This window comes from Ptychodera flava, chromosome 2 (genome assembly GCF_041260155.1).
Source record: "Ptychodera flava strain L36383 chromosome 2, AS_Pfla_20210202, whole genome shotgun sequence".
Taxonomy (NCBI): Eukaryota; Metazoa; Hemichordata; class Enteropneusta; family Ptychoderidae; genus Ptychodera; species Ptychodera flava.
The window spans coordinates 34,642,341-34,659,273 of record NC_091929.1 but is presented as its reverse complement, the minus strand read 5'-3'; the positions used below and the strand labels follow the sequence as shown (position 1 = coordinate 34,659,273).

The following is a 16,933-nucleotide window of genomic DNA, read 5'->3' as shown; positions in this document are numbered from 1 at the left end:
GAACCGAAGTGGTCAAATTCCTGAGATGAACAAGTATGTCGGTTATACATATACGCTGTTTAAAGTCACGATTCCACTGTGGTCAAAAATACATGTTGTGTAAGGTGCTTGAGTCTAAAGTCGGCTGTTTTTCTGCAACTGCACGCCATTATCCATGACCTGGATAAGCAGGTCTGAGCGACGATCCACTCACTGCATTGTTACATCACGCACAGTTCACTGCATAACCTGTCGCCTTTGAAGACTGGTCGAATAAATGTTGAATTGTGCGAATCTTTGACGATGGTATGATACGCAGCATGGTCCCTCCACAAAATCGTGCACGCAGCCACTGTACATGACCACGGTCCCTCCACAAAAACCGTGACATGACTTATGCGTTCCGCCGGTTTCTGTCTGTGTGTCGAGATGTGGTTCATATTTACCTTTACCTTAGTGAAGGTCAAGGGTCGGGTAGTCCATTGTAAAAAGGGAAGGGCAGTAGGAAACAGATCTTGTACTGCCTGTTAAGCGTTAGGTGTGCTTTTCTCTCTTGAGTATAATTCTACCTCGTTATCCCGCACTTCGGGATCACGTGAGATAGCATTGCGCCTGCGTGACTTCAGTGCGTTGCTGATTTTGCGTGGCGGAAGACGTCTTCGCCCTCGGCTCCACGTTGTGTGGCCGATGTAATTTTGTATATACTTCAGGTACGTTATTTCTCGACTCTAGACCGGGGTCGCGTATGTTTTGACATTGAACGGGTTATTTCCCATTTTAGATATTGTACGTACGTAGTACGTGACAAATATATCAGGCCACGTTGTACGCAGTACAACAATGGACGACGCCATTTTGTTTCATGATAGCGAGTCACCGTCGACCTGTTATAGAGGCGACAAAGTTGATAAGGTGACCCATAAAACAGTTCAAGGCTCGTCAACGGCTAGTAAGAAAAACCTTTATGGTGGATTGAGAAGTAAGGACATTAGTAAGACTGGTATATCAGCTAGTGCCTCGACTGCAAGTACTTCGCAGGCTATGATGGCAGTCAGTGAGACCGCTAGCGTCGCTAGCGGTGGAGAGTCAACAATAGTAAATGAATTGAAGAGATTTGGTGAGTCGATGACTTGCACCATTTCGAGTTTGCAGCAGAACATGTCAAAGTCGTTCAGTGACATTACTTCAGTGCTTATGAGTCTGACAGATTCGAATTATGATGATGAATATGATGAGACTGAGACTCAGAGTGAACCATCGACTAAACGTCAGAAAACTGATGACGACAATCCGGAAGACACTGATGTAGCTATTGATCAATTATTGTCAGGTGCTGACAACTCTGCTCATAAACAAGATCAGAGGAATGATGATAAGGGCGAACAGGCCCATGCTGGGGTGCTGAGTGATATTGCTTCAGATTGGAAAATTCAAGAGCAATGTGCTCCAGCTATTGATTCACAGTTGGCATCTATTGTGAATACACTGATGAGACAGAAATCAACTGATGATAAAGTTACTGAGAAAATGGATCGTTATCCACGTCCAGAGAATTGCGAATCTCTGGTATTAACCAAAGTAAATCAACTGATTTGGGATCAGATCAAACCTGACACAAGATCTTCTGAAGTGAGATTTCAGAAAGTACAGTCTACCCTTGTAAAGGGCATATGTGCTATGGTTTCAGTGGTGGATAAATTACTTAAAGCACACAACAACCATAATGCAGGACAGCTGAACTTAGAACAACTAGTTAAGACTGCTACTGATGCTGTTGCTTTGTGTGCACATGCAAATTATGAGCTTAATATGAGACGACGTGAGTGTATTAAACCAGACTTGCATCAGAACTATAGACACCTGTGTTCACCAACAGTGCCATTTACTGGTGAATTATTTGGTGATGAGTTGTCTAAGCAGCTCAAGGATTTAACGGAAGCTAACAAAGTTGGTCAGAAAATATCCAGTATGCGAGGATTTGGTCGTGGTAGAGGTAGAAGAGGCTACCGTGGTAGATACCAAAGTAGACGTCCTTTTTTAGGATGGTCGTCAAGTCTTCCCAGGAAGGAGGGGAGAGGCAAATACTAGTACAGCCACACAGTGAGGTGAGTGTTACTCCTCACTTGCCAACACTAGCCATTCAAGTGGCAGGTAGACTGAAATACTTTGTACATAACTGGCAAAAACTTACCTCAGATAAATTCATTCTGGATTGTGTGTCGGGCTATCGCATTGAATTTATGGAGAATACATTTCCAAAGCAAGGCATTTTGCCAAGACAAATTCCATTTAATAAGGCTGAGAGCCAAATTATTGACAGAGGGATTAAAACGCTGATTGGAAAAGGTGTACTCATTGAAGTGACGCATTCTGTCGGAGAGTATATTTCTACAGTTTTTGTGAGAAAAAAGAAAGATGGAAGTTACAGAATGATTCTAAATTTGAAATGTATGAATCATTTAGTAGAGTATCACCATTTCAAAATGGAATCTCTCCAGTCTGCGATCAGACTAATGCGACCAGGTTGTTATATGGCATCAATCGACTTGAAAGATGCATATTATACTGTTCCTATTGCTTGGAATCATCAGAAATTTCTACGTTTTGTGTGGAGAGACAAAGTATATCAGTATACTTGTTTACCCAATGGCTTGGCTAGTGCACCAAGAATTTTCACTAAAATTTTAAAGCCCATTTACTCTAAATTGAGACAGGAAGGGCATATCAATGTTGGGTATATTGACGACTCATATTTACAAGGAGATACATTTTTAGAATGTTCTAATAATGTTAGAGATACTGTAAATCTGTTTGGAGAAACAGGTTTTATCATACATAAGGATAAATCTGTCTTTGTACCTGTTCAAAGACTAGTTTTTCTTGGGTTTTTGCTTGACTCAATTACAAGAGAGTAATGCTTACAGCTGGGAAAACAGGCCAGACTAAGACTGCATGTGAAAATCTTCTTAATGTGGCAAACAAAGTCTCTATAAGAGCTGTTGCAGAGACTATTGGTCTTTTAGTTTCCAGTTTTCCTGGAGTACAACATGGCAAGTTATTTTACCATTGGTTAGAGATTGACAAAATTGAGGCTCTTCGCAAATGTGCAGGTAACTTTGATGCTACCATGAGTTTATCAGACAGATCTCGTGAAGATTTGCATTGGTGGATTGCAAACATCTCGTCTACGTATAACCAAATTGATCATGGTAAACCAGTTATTATAGTGAATTCTGACGCATCTATATCAGGCTGGGGTGCTGTCAGAGGGATGTCACAGCAGGTGGCAGATGGTCTATAGACGAATCTAAATTACACATAAATATATTAGAAATACAGGCAGCGTTGTATGCACTGAAATCTCTGTGTGTATCGGACACTGATGTACATGTTAGATTGTTAACGGACAATACGTCAGCAGTGGCTTATATTAACTTCATGGGTGGAACAAAGTCAAAAGAATGCAACAAAATTGCCAGAGAGATTTGGTTATGGTGCATAGATCGGAATATTTGGGTCAGTGCAGCACACTTACCTGGCTGTGAAAATACAGAGGCTGACAGAGAATCACGGATATTTCATGATCAGACAGAGTGGATGCTTAAACCTGATATTTTCAATAAATTGACAAGGCATTGGGGTTGCCCAGATATAGACATATTTGCTTCTAGGCTTAATAGGCAACTACCAACATACATTTCATGGAGGCCAGATCCACATGCCAAATTTGTCAATGCTTTCACTGTTTGTTGGACTAATCTGTATTTTTATGCCTTTCCTCCGTTTAGCATAATAACCAGAGTTCTACAAAAAATAGAACAGGACAAAGCCACAGGAATTCTAATTGCACCTCTGTGGACAACGTAGGTGTTGTACTCCAAACTGTTACAGCTACTAACAGACAACCCAGTGTTTCTTCCAATGCACAGCGATCTGATGACAATGCCACACACAAAGAGTCTTCATCCACTGCGGAAGAAATTACGACTAGTGGCATGGAAATTGTCAGGGAATCCCTTGAACAGCGAGGAATTTCGTCAAGGGCTTCCAAACTCATCCTTGCTTCATGGAGATCTGGAACTCAGAAGCAGTATAAATGTTACATTGATAGAGGGATTTTCTTCTGTAAGCAAAGGGAAATTAATCCTTTTCAACCACCTATAGAGCAGGCAATAGATTTTCTTGCTGCTCAGTATGAAAGGGGTTGTGGATACAGTGCAATGAATACAGCACGCTGTGCATTGTCATCAGTTATCACTCCTATTGGACACTGTACATTTGGTGCTCATCCTTTAGTAGCTGTCTTATAAGAGGAGTTTTCAATCTAGGCCTGCGTTACCTCGATACAATGATGTTTGGGATGTACAACCAGTATTGACTTACTTGCAACAGTTGTCTCCTGTAAGAACATTGACTCTCAAGGACTTGACATTAAAGCTTGTAATGTTAGTTGCATTGATAAGTGGCCAAAGGGTGCAGTCTATTCACAACCTGGACATTGACTTGATGAAAGTTGGCAAATCGTCGTATACATTTGCAATGAACTCTCACATTAAACAAAGTAGACCTGGTTATATTGCTCCTGTGATCAAGTTGAAAGCGTATCCACCTGATAAGAGACTCTGTGTTGCTCATACGATTTCAGAGAATTTAAGTAGAACGAAAAATTTTCGTTCAGGTGAAACAAAGTTGTTTATAAGTTATGTAAAACCTCATAAGAAAGTGTCCCGTGATACTATTAGCCGCTGGATTAAAATAGTCATGTTAAGATCGGGAATTGATGTGAATTTATTTAAACCTCATAGTACAAGAGCCGCTGCAACCTCTGCGGCAAAAAGGAAAAATGTTCCTATTGAAGGTATAATGAGAATGTTGCAGGTTGGAGTTCCAAGACTACGTTTGCTAGATACTATGATAAACCGATCTGTAATAGTTATGATTTTTCAAGTATTCTTGAATGAGTAATATAAGCAAATTGCAATTGATATTGACATGCTGTGTTGTGTCTCATTTGCACATCAGATGCTTTGAAGTCTCACGTGATCCCGAAGTGCGGGATAACGAGGTAGAATAGAAAAATTAAACGAACCTTGTAAAGGTGAAGTTTGATAGAAATTCTACCGAGTTATCTATAGCGCTGAAGGGATTATGTGCCACTCCCATTATCCCACCCCTGTATAGTCAAGTGTGGTTATGGTTTGGTAGTATGCATTTTGGAACCTTGGTTTTAGGATGAAACCAATTTGCTGATGTGCTCATTCGACTGTTGAAGACTGAAGTCACGCAGGCGCAATGCTATTTCACGTAATCCCTTCAGCGCTATAGATAACTCGGTAGAATTTCTATCAAACTTCACCTTTACAAGGTTCGTTTAATTTTTCTATTCTATTGTATATCACTTACAATCACTACTGTGTTTTCGTCCTGTGATATAGTTTCAGCTTTAAGATTGCAATATTTTTTTGGCGGCATGGCACAAGGAACTGACCCCTACCTATTTTAATAGTATATACAGTTACGTCACAACACACCCCGCTTACATACCAAAGCATGCACAGCTGCACTCAAGGACAAAGAAAAAGCGGCTGCGAAGATTATTTTGACCGTGAGAGTAGAAGCGAGATGTCTCAACCATGCCGAAATGCGATATTTGACTTAGTTTGCTACCTCCATTGTTTGACTCGGGTCACCGATCGTTACTGCACCGGCACACGGCAGGTACTTTTTCCCTTCAGTGGAGGTAATCCCCGGAGGTAATCCCAGCGCGTTGGACGATCTGCAAATCATTATGAACGTTGTACTTCTCGCGGCTGATAACAGCAGCAGCTTTACAAAGGAATGCAATGCAACAATCTGCAATTGAGACGAGAAGGAATACCCGACAAGCTGTAACAAAACATCGGATGAAACAGTTGAAGGTATAGGCCTAGGTCATCTATTTTGAAGTTAACAAGGGGTCAAACATTTAAACATGCACACCTATGGTGCAAGGAGAAACTCATCATTTACACGGGGGGGGGGTGCGGTTTGAGGTGTACCCATCTAAGTTGAGCTTGAAGTTTCCAAAATGTTGAGTAAAAAGGGGGGGTACCTTTAAGATACTTCACTAATAATATTATAAGCAACATATGCTCACTTTAGCAATTTTGCATTTTACTTTTATGAACCAAGTGTCAGTGACATCCAAAAACATTAAGGGACACTGTTGCATGAATATTCTAATGCCATAAAATTGTAGGTCAAATAATTTACTCCTTGTCAAGGCTTTGAACAAATTAAGATGAACACTTTGATAGTTTGTCAGGCCAATGTATGTTTATGTGCTGCATATAATTTATTCTATTTCAAACTAACAACAGCTTGGTAATTTTACTCCAGTGATATGAACAATGATGGTTGTCATTACAATGGATATGTTACAATGCTTGTCATGAATTTAGTGGAAATTCTGACCCATTGTCATAGCAAGCATACTAAAATATTTGTAACTGCATTGATGTTAATTGAAACACGAGGCCTTAAATGAAAAATAATAAGTTAACACACTGGAAAACGTTTTTACAGGTGTACAGGGAAACAACATGGGTTGAGATGGACGTGCATTATTTATGTCTTTACATTGCAACAGGCATGAATGTGCAAACATATGCACATCATAGTCCCTGTATGTACATATGTACATATATGTATATTCACATATATATACCATGCAAATGTGTTAATAGACATGTAGTACAGACAGACAATGAGAAGACAATGATAGAGTGACTGTGTACAGGCATACATGTACAGTGTAGCTCTGAAAAATTGTGCAAGTTTTTCTGTGCAGCACACTTGCATACATAGACATACTATATACGCACACCTACACACATACACACAAAGATATATATATATATATATATATATATATATATATATATATATATATATGTGTGTGTGTGTGTGTGTGTGTGTGTGTGTGTATATGTGTGTGATTCCTTAAAACATCTCCTTTAGGAGGATAGCCAGTGTAATATGTGAGGTCTTTTTCTCGGAAGAAAAAAGGCAAACAAGACAGCATATGTCAAACCAACTTTAACCGAATTTGGGGAATGTGGGTTCAAGTCCTACATGGGTAATTTTTTCAAGCCCCCCCCTACCCACAAATTTACAGTGTAGAGACACTCAGATGTAGTTGTGTGACTTTTGTCATTAATTTCTACATGAAATTTCCTCACTACACAACACTGGGGAAACTGCCATATTACAAAACACCTTCACTTTCATGCAGTACAGAAAGACAAACTGATGACAATGATGGGAGGGAGTTTGTACAGGCATACATTTACAAGTAGCTCTAAGAAATCTTGCAGATTTTCTGTGTAATTAACAGAGGACACACAAGCTGATATACAAACACATGCATATAGACTGTACATTCCCAAAACTGGGGAAACTGTTTAACTTGCTAGTCCGGACCAGAATTCATTTGTCAACAATGGCAATGCAGTTTACACATGTACAAGCTGAATTGACAGGCTTAAAACCCTGCACGCAAACGTACTTATGGAAGTAAGACAAGACAATCTGGCTGAAATTTGGTAAAAGTCATCAACATTTAATGCTTTAATGTTTACATTTGAATTCTAGTCTGCACCAGAATTCACTCTTCAATAATACACTTTTCACATGTACATTTTCAGTTAAACATGCGTGTTCAGGCTGAAATGACAAGCTGAATATTGTGTATCTTTAATACCTTAGGAATAGAACATTGCAATAAAAAAGAAGAATAGTAAAAAACCATCACAATTTACAGTTTCTGTACTTGAAATTTATCTTCTGATTGAATATGAAAACACCTGGTGATCAAAAGATAGAAATTTCAAATACTGATCTATTATTGGATGGCGCTGTATATATGTAGATTTATCCATGTTTGTAAAGAATTTAAGAGAATGTAATTACATATTTTGTAACATTCTTTGAAACCACTTTTGTGACAGTTTTTCAAACTTTTTCCTTTATATTCTTTGATATCACTTTCCATTCAGGTGTGGACAAATATATAAGTGTTCAAAGGTCAAATGAGGAAGTCTGTGTCAAATCAGACATTATAATTATTATACTTTGACACACAGAGGATAGATTACTGCTTTAGCACATGATAATTGGGAGGGTGGAACTTTGTCATGCAAAAACACTTGAAGGGTCACGCCTTTGTGTAGCATCACTTTGAAAAGATTTGCCATCCATAGTAATTTCAGTCCAGTCTTTACAAGATACAAATGTATATTGTTAATATTTTCTATGTATTTCCAATGATTTTCTATAAATGTATGCAGCCCTGTAAATTTGCATAAATCTTAATGGTCCTATGTGTTTGTAGTTTGTATGATCTTATTTCTGTCAATTTTAATTAAAAAATACATTTATTTTAACTAGAAATGCATTATCTCTCCTGTTATATGTATTCAATAGTGTAAGCACTATTTTTATTTTAAAGTTATTTATGCACTGCTACACATGGTAAAACCACAACACTCACCAGTAAATTTTGTGTCACTTGAAAGTGAACAGATGACATTAGCTTAAGTTCAACTCCACGCCGCCCTGGAAGATATCCCATAATGCATTGCTGTAAGTCCAACGCTAAACCGGAAATCGGCTCATTTGGCGTCAAGACACCAAGACGAGCGGATCGGCTTCTCTCATCCAGTCTTGCCGCATATGACAAGCAATTGCGATAATGACGAATGCCTTATTCCGAAAATCAGTAAATGACATGCTGTAATCCATCCCCACTTCAGTGACACACATTCCCTAGTCAGTAAATGACAATGGGGCCGCTTGGGGTACACCAGGCCTCCCACAAGTATCACGCGGCGTACACAAGTATCAGGTTGTTGTAGGAATTCGAAGAAAGCAGCTTTTCTCACAGAAACAAGTTTAATAATGTACTCAGTAAGACGTTGTCAGGTACATGTAACATGAAAAGTGACTGAGGTCGAAGTGAATAAGGGACCGGATTGATCTGACCACAAACAACGACAAGAGGGTGTGAATACTTGGGTCGAAACGCACAGGGGTCGAGGTTACCTGCTGCCCCGGCCCCAAGCTGCAGGCCTGACTATGTTTACATAAGGCATCCACATTTTAGAAAATCACTAAAAGTAGGCAGAAATAAAGCCCCCTTACGTCAAAATGCTAGGGGTCGATAGGGGTCGGCTGACAGTTTGACACATTTCGTACCATTAAGAGTCGAATGATACTACATTGGGTTGACCATACAAATTTTATCAAAAAACGTCCTTGGAAAAGTGAATGCGTGGGATGTTTGCCCAAACGTTACAAAGCATCAATTTTTCGATCAAAAAATTCATGCGTAGAACTAATGAAAATTCGTAAAAAATACCACTACCTTGTGCATCAGGCAATAAAACATCGTTGATGTGAAAATGAGTTTACTAGAAAATACATAGTGGCTCTGAAAATTAGTTTGAAAATTTAGCGTATTTACCGCTATATCGCTAGATGGCCGTCATTTGTGAAGGGAAGATGAAGTGGTGAATTTTGGGATATCTTCCAGGGTGGCGTCGTTCAACTCAGAGCAAACAATAGCATAGGCATGGTGAGCTTCAAAATGTCAACTAAAGTTGAACTTGAACTTGAACTTCAAAGTGAACAAAAGTTGAGTTACCTTAGGCACGGTTGGATTCCAAATGTCAACAAAAGTTCAACTTGAACTTCAAAGTGAACAAAAGTTGAGTTACCGTAGGCACGGTTGGATTCCAAATGTCAACAAAAGTTGAACTTGAACTTCAAAGTGAACAAAAGTTGAGTTACCTTAGGCGCTGTTGGATCCCAAATATCAACAAAAGTTGAACTTGAACTTCAAAGTGAACAAAAGTTGAGATGGCGAAGGTAATTGTACCATGGGCTTTCTAAATGTACACTTTTGTCAGCTGACAAGCTTATTGGACAGAAGTTTTGTAAAAAATGCACAAAATAGAGGAGTTGCTTAATTTAACATCCAGTTTTAGCAAATTATAATGAAAAATGAGAGAAAATAATTGTAGTCAATTGTATAAGAGGATTTTTCTTTAAAAATCTGCCAACTACCTTAAGCAATTTGATGCATGCAAGTTTTCTGTGCAAAAATGTAAGTACAGGTGCGTTTCATTATTTAAAAAAAAATATTTCAGAGAAAATTAATGAGGTGTGTTGGTATCTAAAATGTGCAAATTCATTGGTCAGTTTTTTCCTTCATTTTCATGCCATTCACAAGAGGTAAATTTATGTACATCACCAAAATTATTTTTTCTCTGTGAAAATGGAAATTGTATCTTTGTGTCAAAATATGGCAATCTTGTCAAATGCAAAGAAAAATTAAAGTTATTTAACACAAGTTTTAGAATTCGCAATTTTTGAGATAAATTATCCAAAACAAGCAATCAAATGCCGCTACTTTTCCATTTTTCACATGAAAATTGAGAAAAACCTGACTTTTTCGTAAAGTGGGAACTCTTTTTCGTTCTGTTTTATACTGCGTACGAACTATTTGGAGCATTCAACAACGAACATTTCACCGGCGGTAACTGCTTGCCCCACCACCGGGCTGCTTGCCCCCTCGTGATCAATCGCGGATCGCGCAGAAGCTGATGGAAATTCAGTTCCATTCCTTATTCGAAGCTAAACCAGTCAATAATTGTTTTCGATCCGTGTTGTATGGAGACCAAGCCAATACAGCGCACTTCCGCCGATTTGGAAACTTTGAGGGAGAAATAAACTTGTGAAACGGTCGATCGATCTTCACTTACGGTATACTGCAGTCCACTACAACAGGAGGTGCACATATACACTTTACGTACAGCGGTTGATATACCCCTTTACGATAGGTAATCTGATTTGTATCGAAACGATCGTACGACATTTGCGTTTTTGAGACATTTGAGTAAGTTGCTGCGTCATTGCCAACAAAGGAAGGACTCAACGCGTCGTATTTTCGAGCATACGATCTGTGTTTGTTTTTCATATTTCGTCCAAAAACCTACCCGCACGCGGACGGCAAACAAAGAATTTATTTTACGGCGCCCTATCTGATACCATACAATACCATACGTATACAGATATGACTCACTCGCCTTGCGTACCAGGGGTACCAACAGTCAAACCGACAGATCGGAAATATTGATGGTAGATCTGGGATGTAGATACATGGGTTTCCAGTGTTGACAGCATGATTTTTTAACAAATGTCAGTTTGTGTTTAAAACCGGACCCTTTCTCATACCAACACCTCGTGAAAAGTATACCCTTTCTGATACCAAACAGCGCAAAAAAACAACCCCTTTCGCGCGGACCCTCCCCGTATAGCCATCTATGGGAGTTACCCCCCCGGGGTTTGTACCAAGGTTTTCTTTCTTGTGTGCTAGAATGCAGTCCAATAATGTCATCGGATATGTCTACTGACCTGTTTTGTGTATGTCGCAAGAACAGTACGCTACTCGCTACAAAATAAAACATAAACAATATAATTAACAAGCACTCAAACTAATTAAGAAACCATAACCAGTTCGTGTTCAGTCTTAATTTAGAGATGTATTGTGCGCAATCGCAGTATTGATTGACCCGTTGACCCTTTACTGCGCTTGCGTAGTAAGAGCCGGAAGTTGATCGTACCTGAATGTCATAGGTCAGAGCTAGCTACATATAATCCCGCGAAGTTTTCTGGCGGACTGTGTACATATACTCCCTTTTCTGCTGGATGCCGTTACAGAAAGCTTGCCGAATAGGTCCACAGTCATAATGGATCAGCCATCAACGGTAAATATACCTTTATACAGTGATCCCGTGATAAATGCATGGAACCAACGTTTTATTTTAACTTTCCCGGGGCATCGAGCACGGGCCGGCCGCGGCCGTCGAGCACAGTGCCAGTCAGTCCACTGTTCCTGTCTCTCATGTTTGCAAGCGCATGCATCAGTGCACGGCACTTGTATTTCTTTCGGTGTAAAACTCTGCCATATTTTTGTAACACGGACTGTGTGCCCCTCCCTGTCGAATATGTAGCCATGTGACGATGTATGGCTTATGAATATGCTGATCGTCCACGGAGGTCCTTCCAAGTTCCGCCATCGCCATGGTAAACGTTGATGATCCCATGGACGTACCGCATTCGTACGTCCATGATGTTCCTAACTTGCCGTCTTTGTCAGTAAGCTAAGCTTTCGCATTGACCATCGAGGGCCTATGGTTTCCGTAACTGACGTCAATTTAGGTTTCTAAAACTGTATATCATTTCCCTTCCCGTCAGTCTTTTGCTACACCACGGTCCCTCCACATTACACCAACGGCTCCAAAGAAAACTTGTCACAAAGAGGTTGGTAGAAACAAGACCTACGGAAGGAAGCCTATTGAAGAGCAATATTTGTCAGACGACACTAGGAGGATAAAATTTGCTCACAAGCAAAGGCAAGGGCTGCAACAAAAAGTAAGTTTAGTCAACACCCAATGTGGCCTACATATTGCATGCTACTTTATTGTGTGGTACATGGAGATAGTGTTTATTTAAAGGTCCCATTGTGATATATTATTATTATGATAATTTATGAAGAAAAAAACAATGTGCTGACCAAGTAATACGCACACGCTCCAGTGTGATTAAATGAATTTAGATTGATTGCTTTCAGTTCACGGAAACAAAATTTTCTTAAAATATTTGAATTAAAAATATTACCAAGGTTTTTTCATTGCCTTTTGAAATTTGTGTACTGTGAGGCTGTGAATATTATTGTCATGTCACCTAACAGGTGAACCATATTGTAGTTGGTAATAATTCGTACTCTTCCAACTTTCAGGTACGGAAATATCACATATGTACACGACAGGATATCCTGTTGTATGTTAAAGGTAACAGAACATCCTTTGTGTATGGCAGCAAGAAGGCCATTGATGACTACAAAAATGGGAATATTTTGAAATCTGCAGGCAAAATCAAGAGCATTGATGACAACTCCACTATTGTACAACCTTTAGAACCAACTCCTAACAAGGATACTACCGACGAGGCACCCCATGCGGACATGTTTAAGCCAAGGGTTTTGTCAAAAGACTTTGAAGGCAAATCTGATAAAGAGTAACTGGCCTGAAAATGACATGTTTGTTATCATGTTTATGGACATACAGACTTCGTTTCATGTGCATCACAAGGTCAACGTGATAGGCTGATTTTCATGTTTTGTTTTTTTGTTTTATTGCAAATTGTTCCTAAAAATCTAGTTTGTAGGAAGTTTTTTTACAGACATAAGACAGAGAAATATTTTTATTGAGATATATTTACTTCAAGAGTATTTATTTGAAGTTTCGAGAAAATGTTTCTAAAAATCTAGTTTGTAGGAAGTTTGTTGGTTCTTTTTTTTTTGTTTAAGCATTATGATATTTTTTGCACTGTGCAATAAAAGCATTTGTTCTCAGGTTCATATCAAAGACACAGCATGTCAGTAGCAGTAGCATATCACTGACAGCTACTCGTCAGGACTGTCCATGCAGCTCCATAAAGTACTACAAACCAAAATGGCATCAACATCATAAGACAGAGAAATATTTATTTAAATTTATATTTACAACGACAGTATTTATTTGAAAAGTTTCTATATTGTGATACATGTGTTGTGTTGTGAAATACAATAAAGATATTTCAACATAGTAACTAGTTTGTTTTTTTATTCAGATCGTCAGTCATGAAAAGCAATACATAAGTACTGGAATAACACCACTGACTATATTCAAGGTATCTCATCTCTTGTAGAAATATCCAAACTGCAGACCTTCAAGGCACATCACCAAATCGACATGTGTGACCCTACATCGTGGCATTTTGTTATCAGTGTATCGCTTCCGCAATTCTGCTGTAGGCCATTAGACTTATTGTATTGATTTATCCCTGAGATATCGTTACTTTGGGGACAGACTATTTAGGGCTTTACAAGTGATAAGCATGAGTTTGAACCGAAACGGAGAGAGGTATTGGTAGCCAGTGAGTGGAGTTGCCTTAGAATAGAATTGATGTGGTCTGATTTCTTACAATGGCCATACTGCATAAAGGCAAATATGTCAGGGTATCAAAAATGTTTTCTACATCAGAGGAAAAAGCTTAAAGTATCCCATCGCTTGCCTCTTTCTACATAGGTGAAGGCCCCAGTAGATGCAGCTGTATAATTGGTTGAGATCAAAATATTTTTTGTTTTCCTTGGATACTTGAAAACTGGCCATATACATGTAAAAGAAAAATAGAAATAACAAAATGTACAACATCAAGACTGATGTATTCTAGTTCATGGAATCACATTCGTTTCTTGGAAGATTGCAATATGCAGATGCATCGTGTCAAGCAGTGGCCATTTAACCAGTGCATGATCACCTGTTAATTATTTACCTGGTTCAAACGTAAACACACAATCCAAATCGTAATAATGCTTTTACACATGCTTTTATACACATCCTTCGATCAAGTACAAAGACATGCTCTAATTTAAATCAAATAAACTCCTTCAAATAATGCAAAAAGTCTCTTCTTTGGGCTTTATCACACATTAACACAGAACATACATGTAGGCATGTTCCTATTGCACATAAGATTTGTGTCTATGTATCGCAACACAGCACGGGTGAAAGGCCAAAGGGAATCAATGGCTGCATTAATTTTTAGCCATTGTCCACAAACCTTTTGGAGTGTGCAAAACCCCATAATGTTATTACCATTGCTTGATATGGAAAATAGCCAAAAAGCCAAATAACCTAGGCATTACTAACTGCTGCTTCTAGTTTAGCAACTTGTTCAGCTGCCTCTACAACTAAATAGTCTTAAATTTCTCTTTAAACTCTATTATTTGTTCCTTTCTACATTTTCTCACCTTTTCATTGTGTCAATAAAACCACCTTTGGAATCATCATCCATAACTTTCATAATCGATTCATCAATCATTTTAATGAGTTGACCTTTAGTTTTGTTTTCTATTGATTCACCCTTTTTCCTATCTTCAGGTGTAACATACACCTGTTCAAGTTCATGTCGAATGTCTGCTTTCTTCATTTTACCAAGGATTATTTTATCCAGGACAGTTTCCATGTTTTTTTCACATGTTTGTGTCATGCATTTCAGTTTTTGATCTAGCTGCTTTCCATTAACACTCATATGGGCTCTTGTTGCATCACCTGGTGTTGCAAGATACCTGGAAAATAAAGCATGTTCTTAAGTATTAGAACTGCAAAATTTCATGCAAAATTGCATGTTTTTTGTGTGACAAACCACTGGTCAATACTTGCTATGGAAATACAGGTACTAGACACAAAAAAGTCTACATTTAAATCTTCATGCCTACACTCACCAATCACACTCAGGTTGTTTTGACTAATACACTGCAGCTGATACACATACAAGTGAAATAAACGTGTAAAAAATCTAAAAAATACAGCCATCTTATTTCTTTGCCTGTGCATGACATTGTCCTTGCGGCAGGTGTGTTTGACATATGATAGCCATATTACAATTACACTTGCATACAATTAGAGAGTCACCCTATAACAGAAGTTTTTTTGTTGGTCCTATCAGCTATGAAAAATCAGGACCTTTCCAGGAACATATAATGAAATATGCATAATATTATATTTAACTTGTATAACATATAACATACAAAGGAAGTCATAAGGAAACATTTTAATAAAAATTGATTCACTCAACTCCTGTTTACGTAGTTGTATCCGCCATTCAGTCACCTCTTCATCCTTCCGCAAGCGTGATGGGTTGGTTATTGACTCATAATTTGGTATATCCAGCATGTTTTCCATCTTCTTTCTCAACTGGTGGGATGAAAAATAAGCTTCTTGTCAGAATGTGTGAATAATATCCCTGGTACCGTCAATCACACAGAACATTTGTCTGCATACTAGACTTTATCATGCCAGTATTTAAAAATTAAGTTTAAAGTCCAATACTGGGTAGCTCTATTTTAAGCTATTTTTTCCACAGTTTTTGTTCTGTGTATTGATCTGCAATTTCTGGTTTGAATTCGCAAAGCATAATGAAATATCCAGTGTGTAGCTCATCTACACACCCTATATGTCTACAGTCAGCAGTGTTAATAGCAGTCATTAAAAACATACAGGTTGTATTGACAAGCAAGATACTTGGTGTTTGAGCACATAACAGGGACTTGGAAAAGATATTGATAAAGACAGCCAAAATTTACAACACATATTTCTTGTAAACTCTGTACACACACCTCAGTTAGCATATCCAAATTCCGGAATGTTCGCAACCATTCATCTGCATACATTGCACCTGCTGACCACCGTTTTGAGGCTTTGTTAACTTCTTCCAGCCTGGCGTCTAGATCTTCTCCACTGTACTGATCACCCGATGTGGATATACTTGCTGTAGCATCCATGAATGACCGCAATTCTTCAGGCATCATAGCTTGATCAGTCCTATGAAATTAAATTCAATGGAGTATTCCCATTAGTAGCAAACAACAAGAATAGTGCAGGAGAAAAATGTGTGTCCAGTGGCTTTTAGCTTTTGACTCAATTGTTATTCAGTAAATATCCATTGGTCAGGGATGTTCTTAAAATGGATCATTTCTCTATTTTATAAAACAGCTTTCCACAACCAGACCTGCACAATGTCAATGTGCTGTGGATGTTAATTATTATTAATGCGTTTGTCATTTGTGTGTGTGTGAGGCCTTAATTCATTTCATGTGTGCCAAAACAAAACTAGGGACATAGTTTTACTTGTTCTGTTACCACTTTTGCAGTCGGCTATTGAGAAAGGTTGAGACGACCCAAACTAGCCAAAATTAGCCAAACCAGCATAAACCACCAAAAACGACCCATATCATCAAGTAAACGACCTAAAACAAACATTCTAATTCTAGGTATTCAGGGATACAATAAAACTCCACCTTCTGGAG

General features: G+C 38.5%; 3 protein-coding genes across 3 annotated transcripts; 2 read left to right on the top strand and 1 right to left on the bottom strand.

Moving 5' to 3' along the window:
* The first annotated feature begins 547 nt into the window (after window positions 1–547).
* LOC139119596 (uncharacterized) lies at window positions 548–4,747 on the top strand. The gene is made up of 2 exons (XM_070683442.1): window positions 548–2,084; window positions 3,768–4,747. Exon 1 carries the CDS (start codon window positions 820–822, stop codon window positions 2,065–2,067), a length of 1,248 nt encoding a protein of 415 aa, XP_070539543.1. The 5' UTR covers window positions 548–819; the 3' UTR covers window positions 2,068–2,084; window positions 3,768–4,747.
* Window positions 4,748–11,569: 6,822 nt separating this feature from the next.
* LOC139119587 (uncharacterized) lies at window positions 11,570–13,618 on the top strand. Its single transcript, XM_070683433.1, has 3 exons — window positions 11,570–11,786; window positions 12,277–12,453; window positions 12,821–13,618. The coding sequence occupies exons 1-3, from the start codon at window positions 11,769–11,771 to the stop codon at window positions 13,100–13,102; spliced, it is 477 nt and encodes a 158-aa protein (XP_070539534.1). The 5' UTR covers window positions 11,570–11,768; the 3' UTR covers window positions 13,103–13,618.
* Window positions 13,619–14,871: 1,253 nt separating this feature from the next.
* LOC139149905 (uncharacterized) lies at window positions 14,872–16,448 on the bottom strand (the record flags this gene model as incomplete). Its single annotated transcript, XM_070721942.1, is given in 3 exon segments — window positions 14,872–15,193; window positions 15,703–15,821; window positions 16,244–16,448. Coding segments are annotated over 3 exon segments (646 nt in total), but the record flags the coding sequence as incomplete, so codon positions are not given.
* Between the last annotated feature and the right edge of the window lie 485 nt (window positions 16,449–16,933).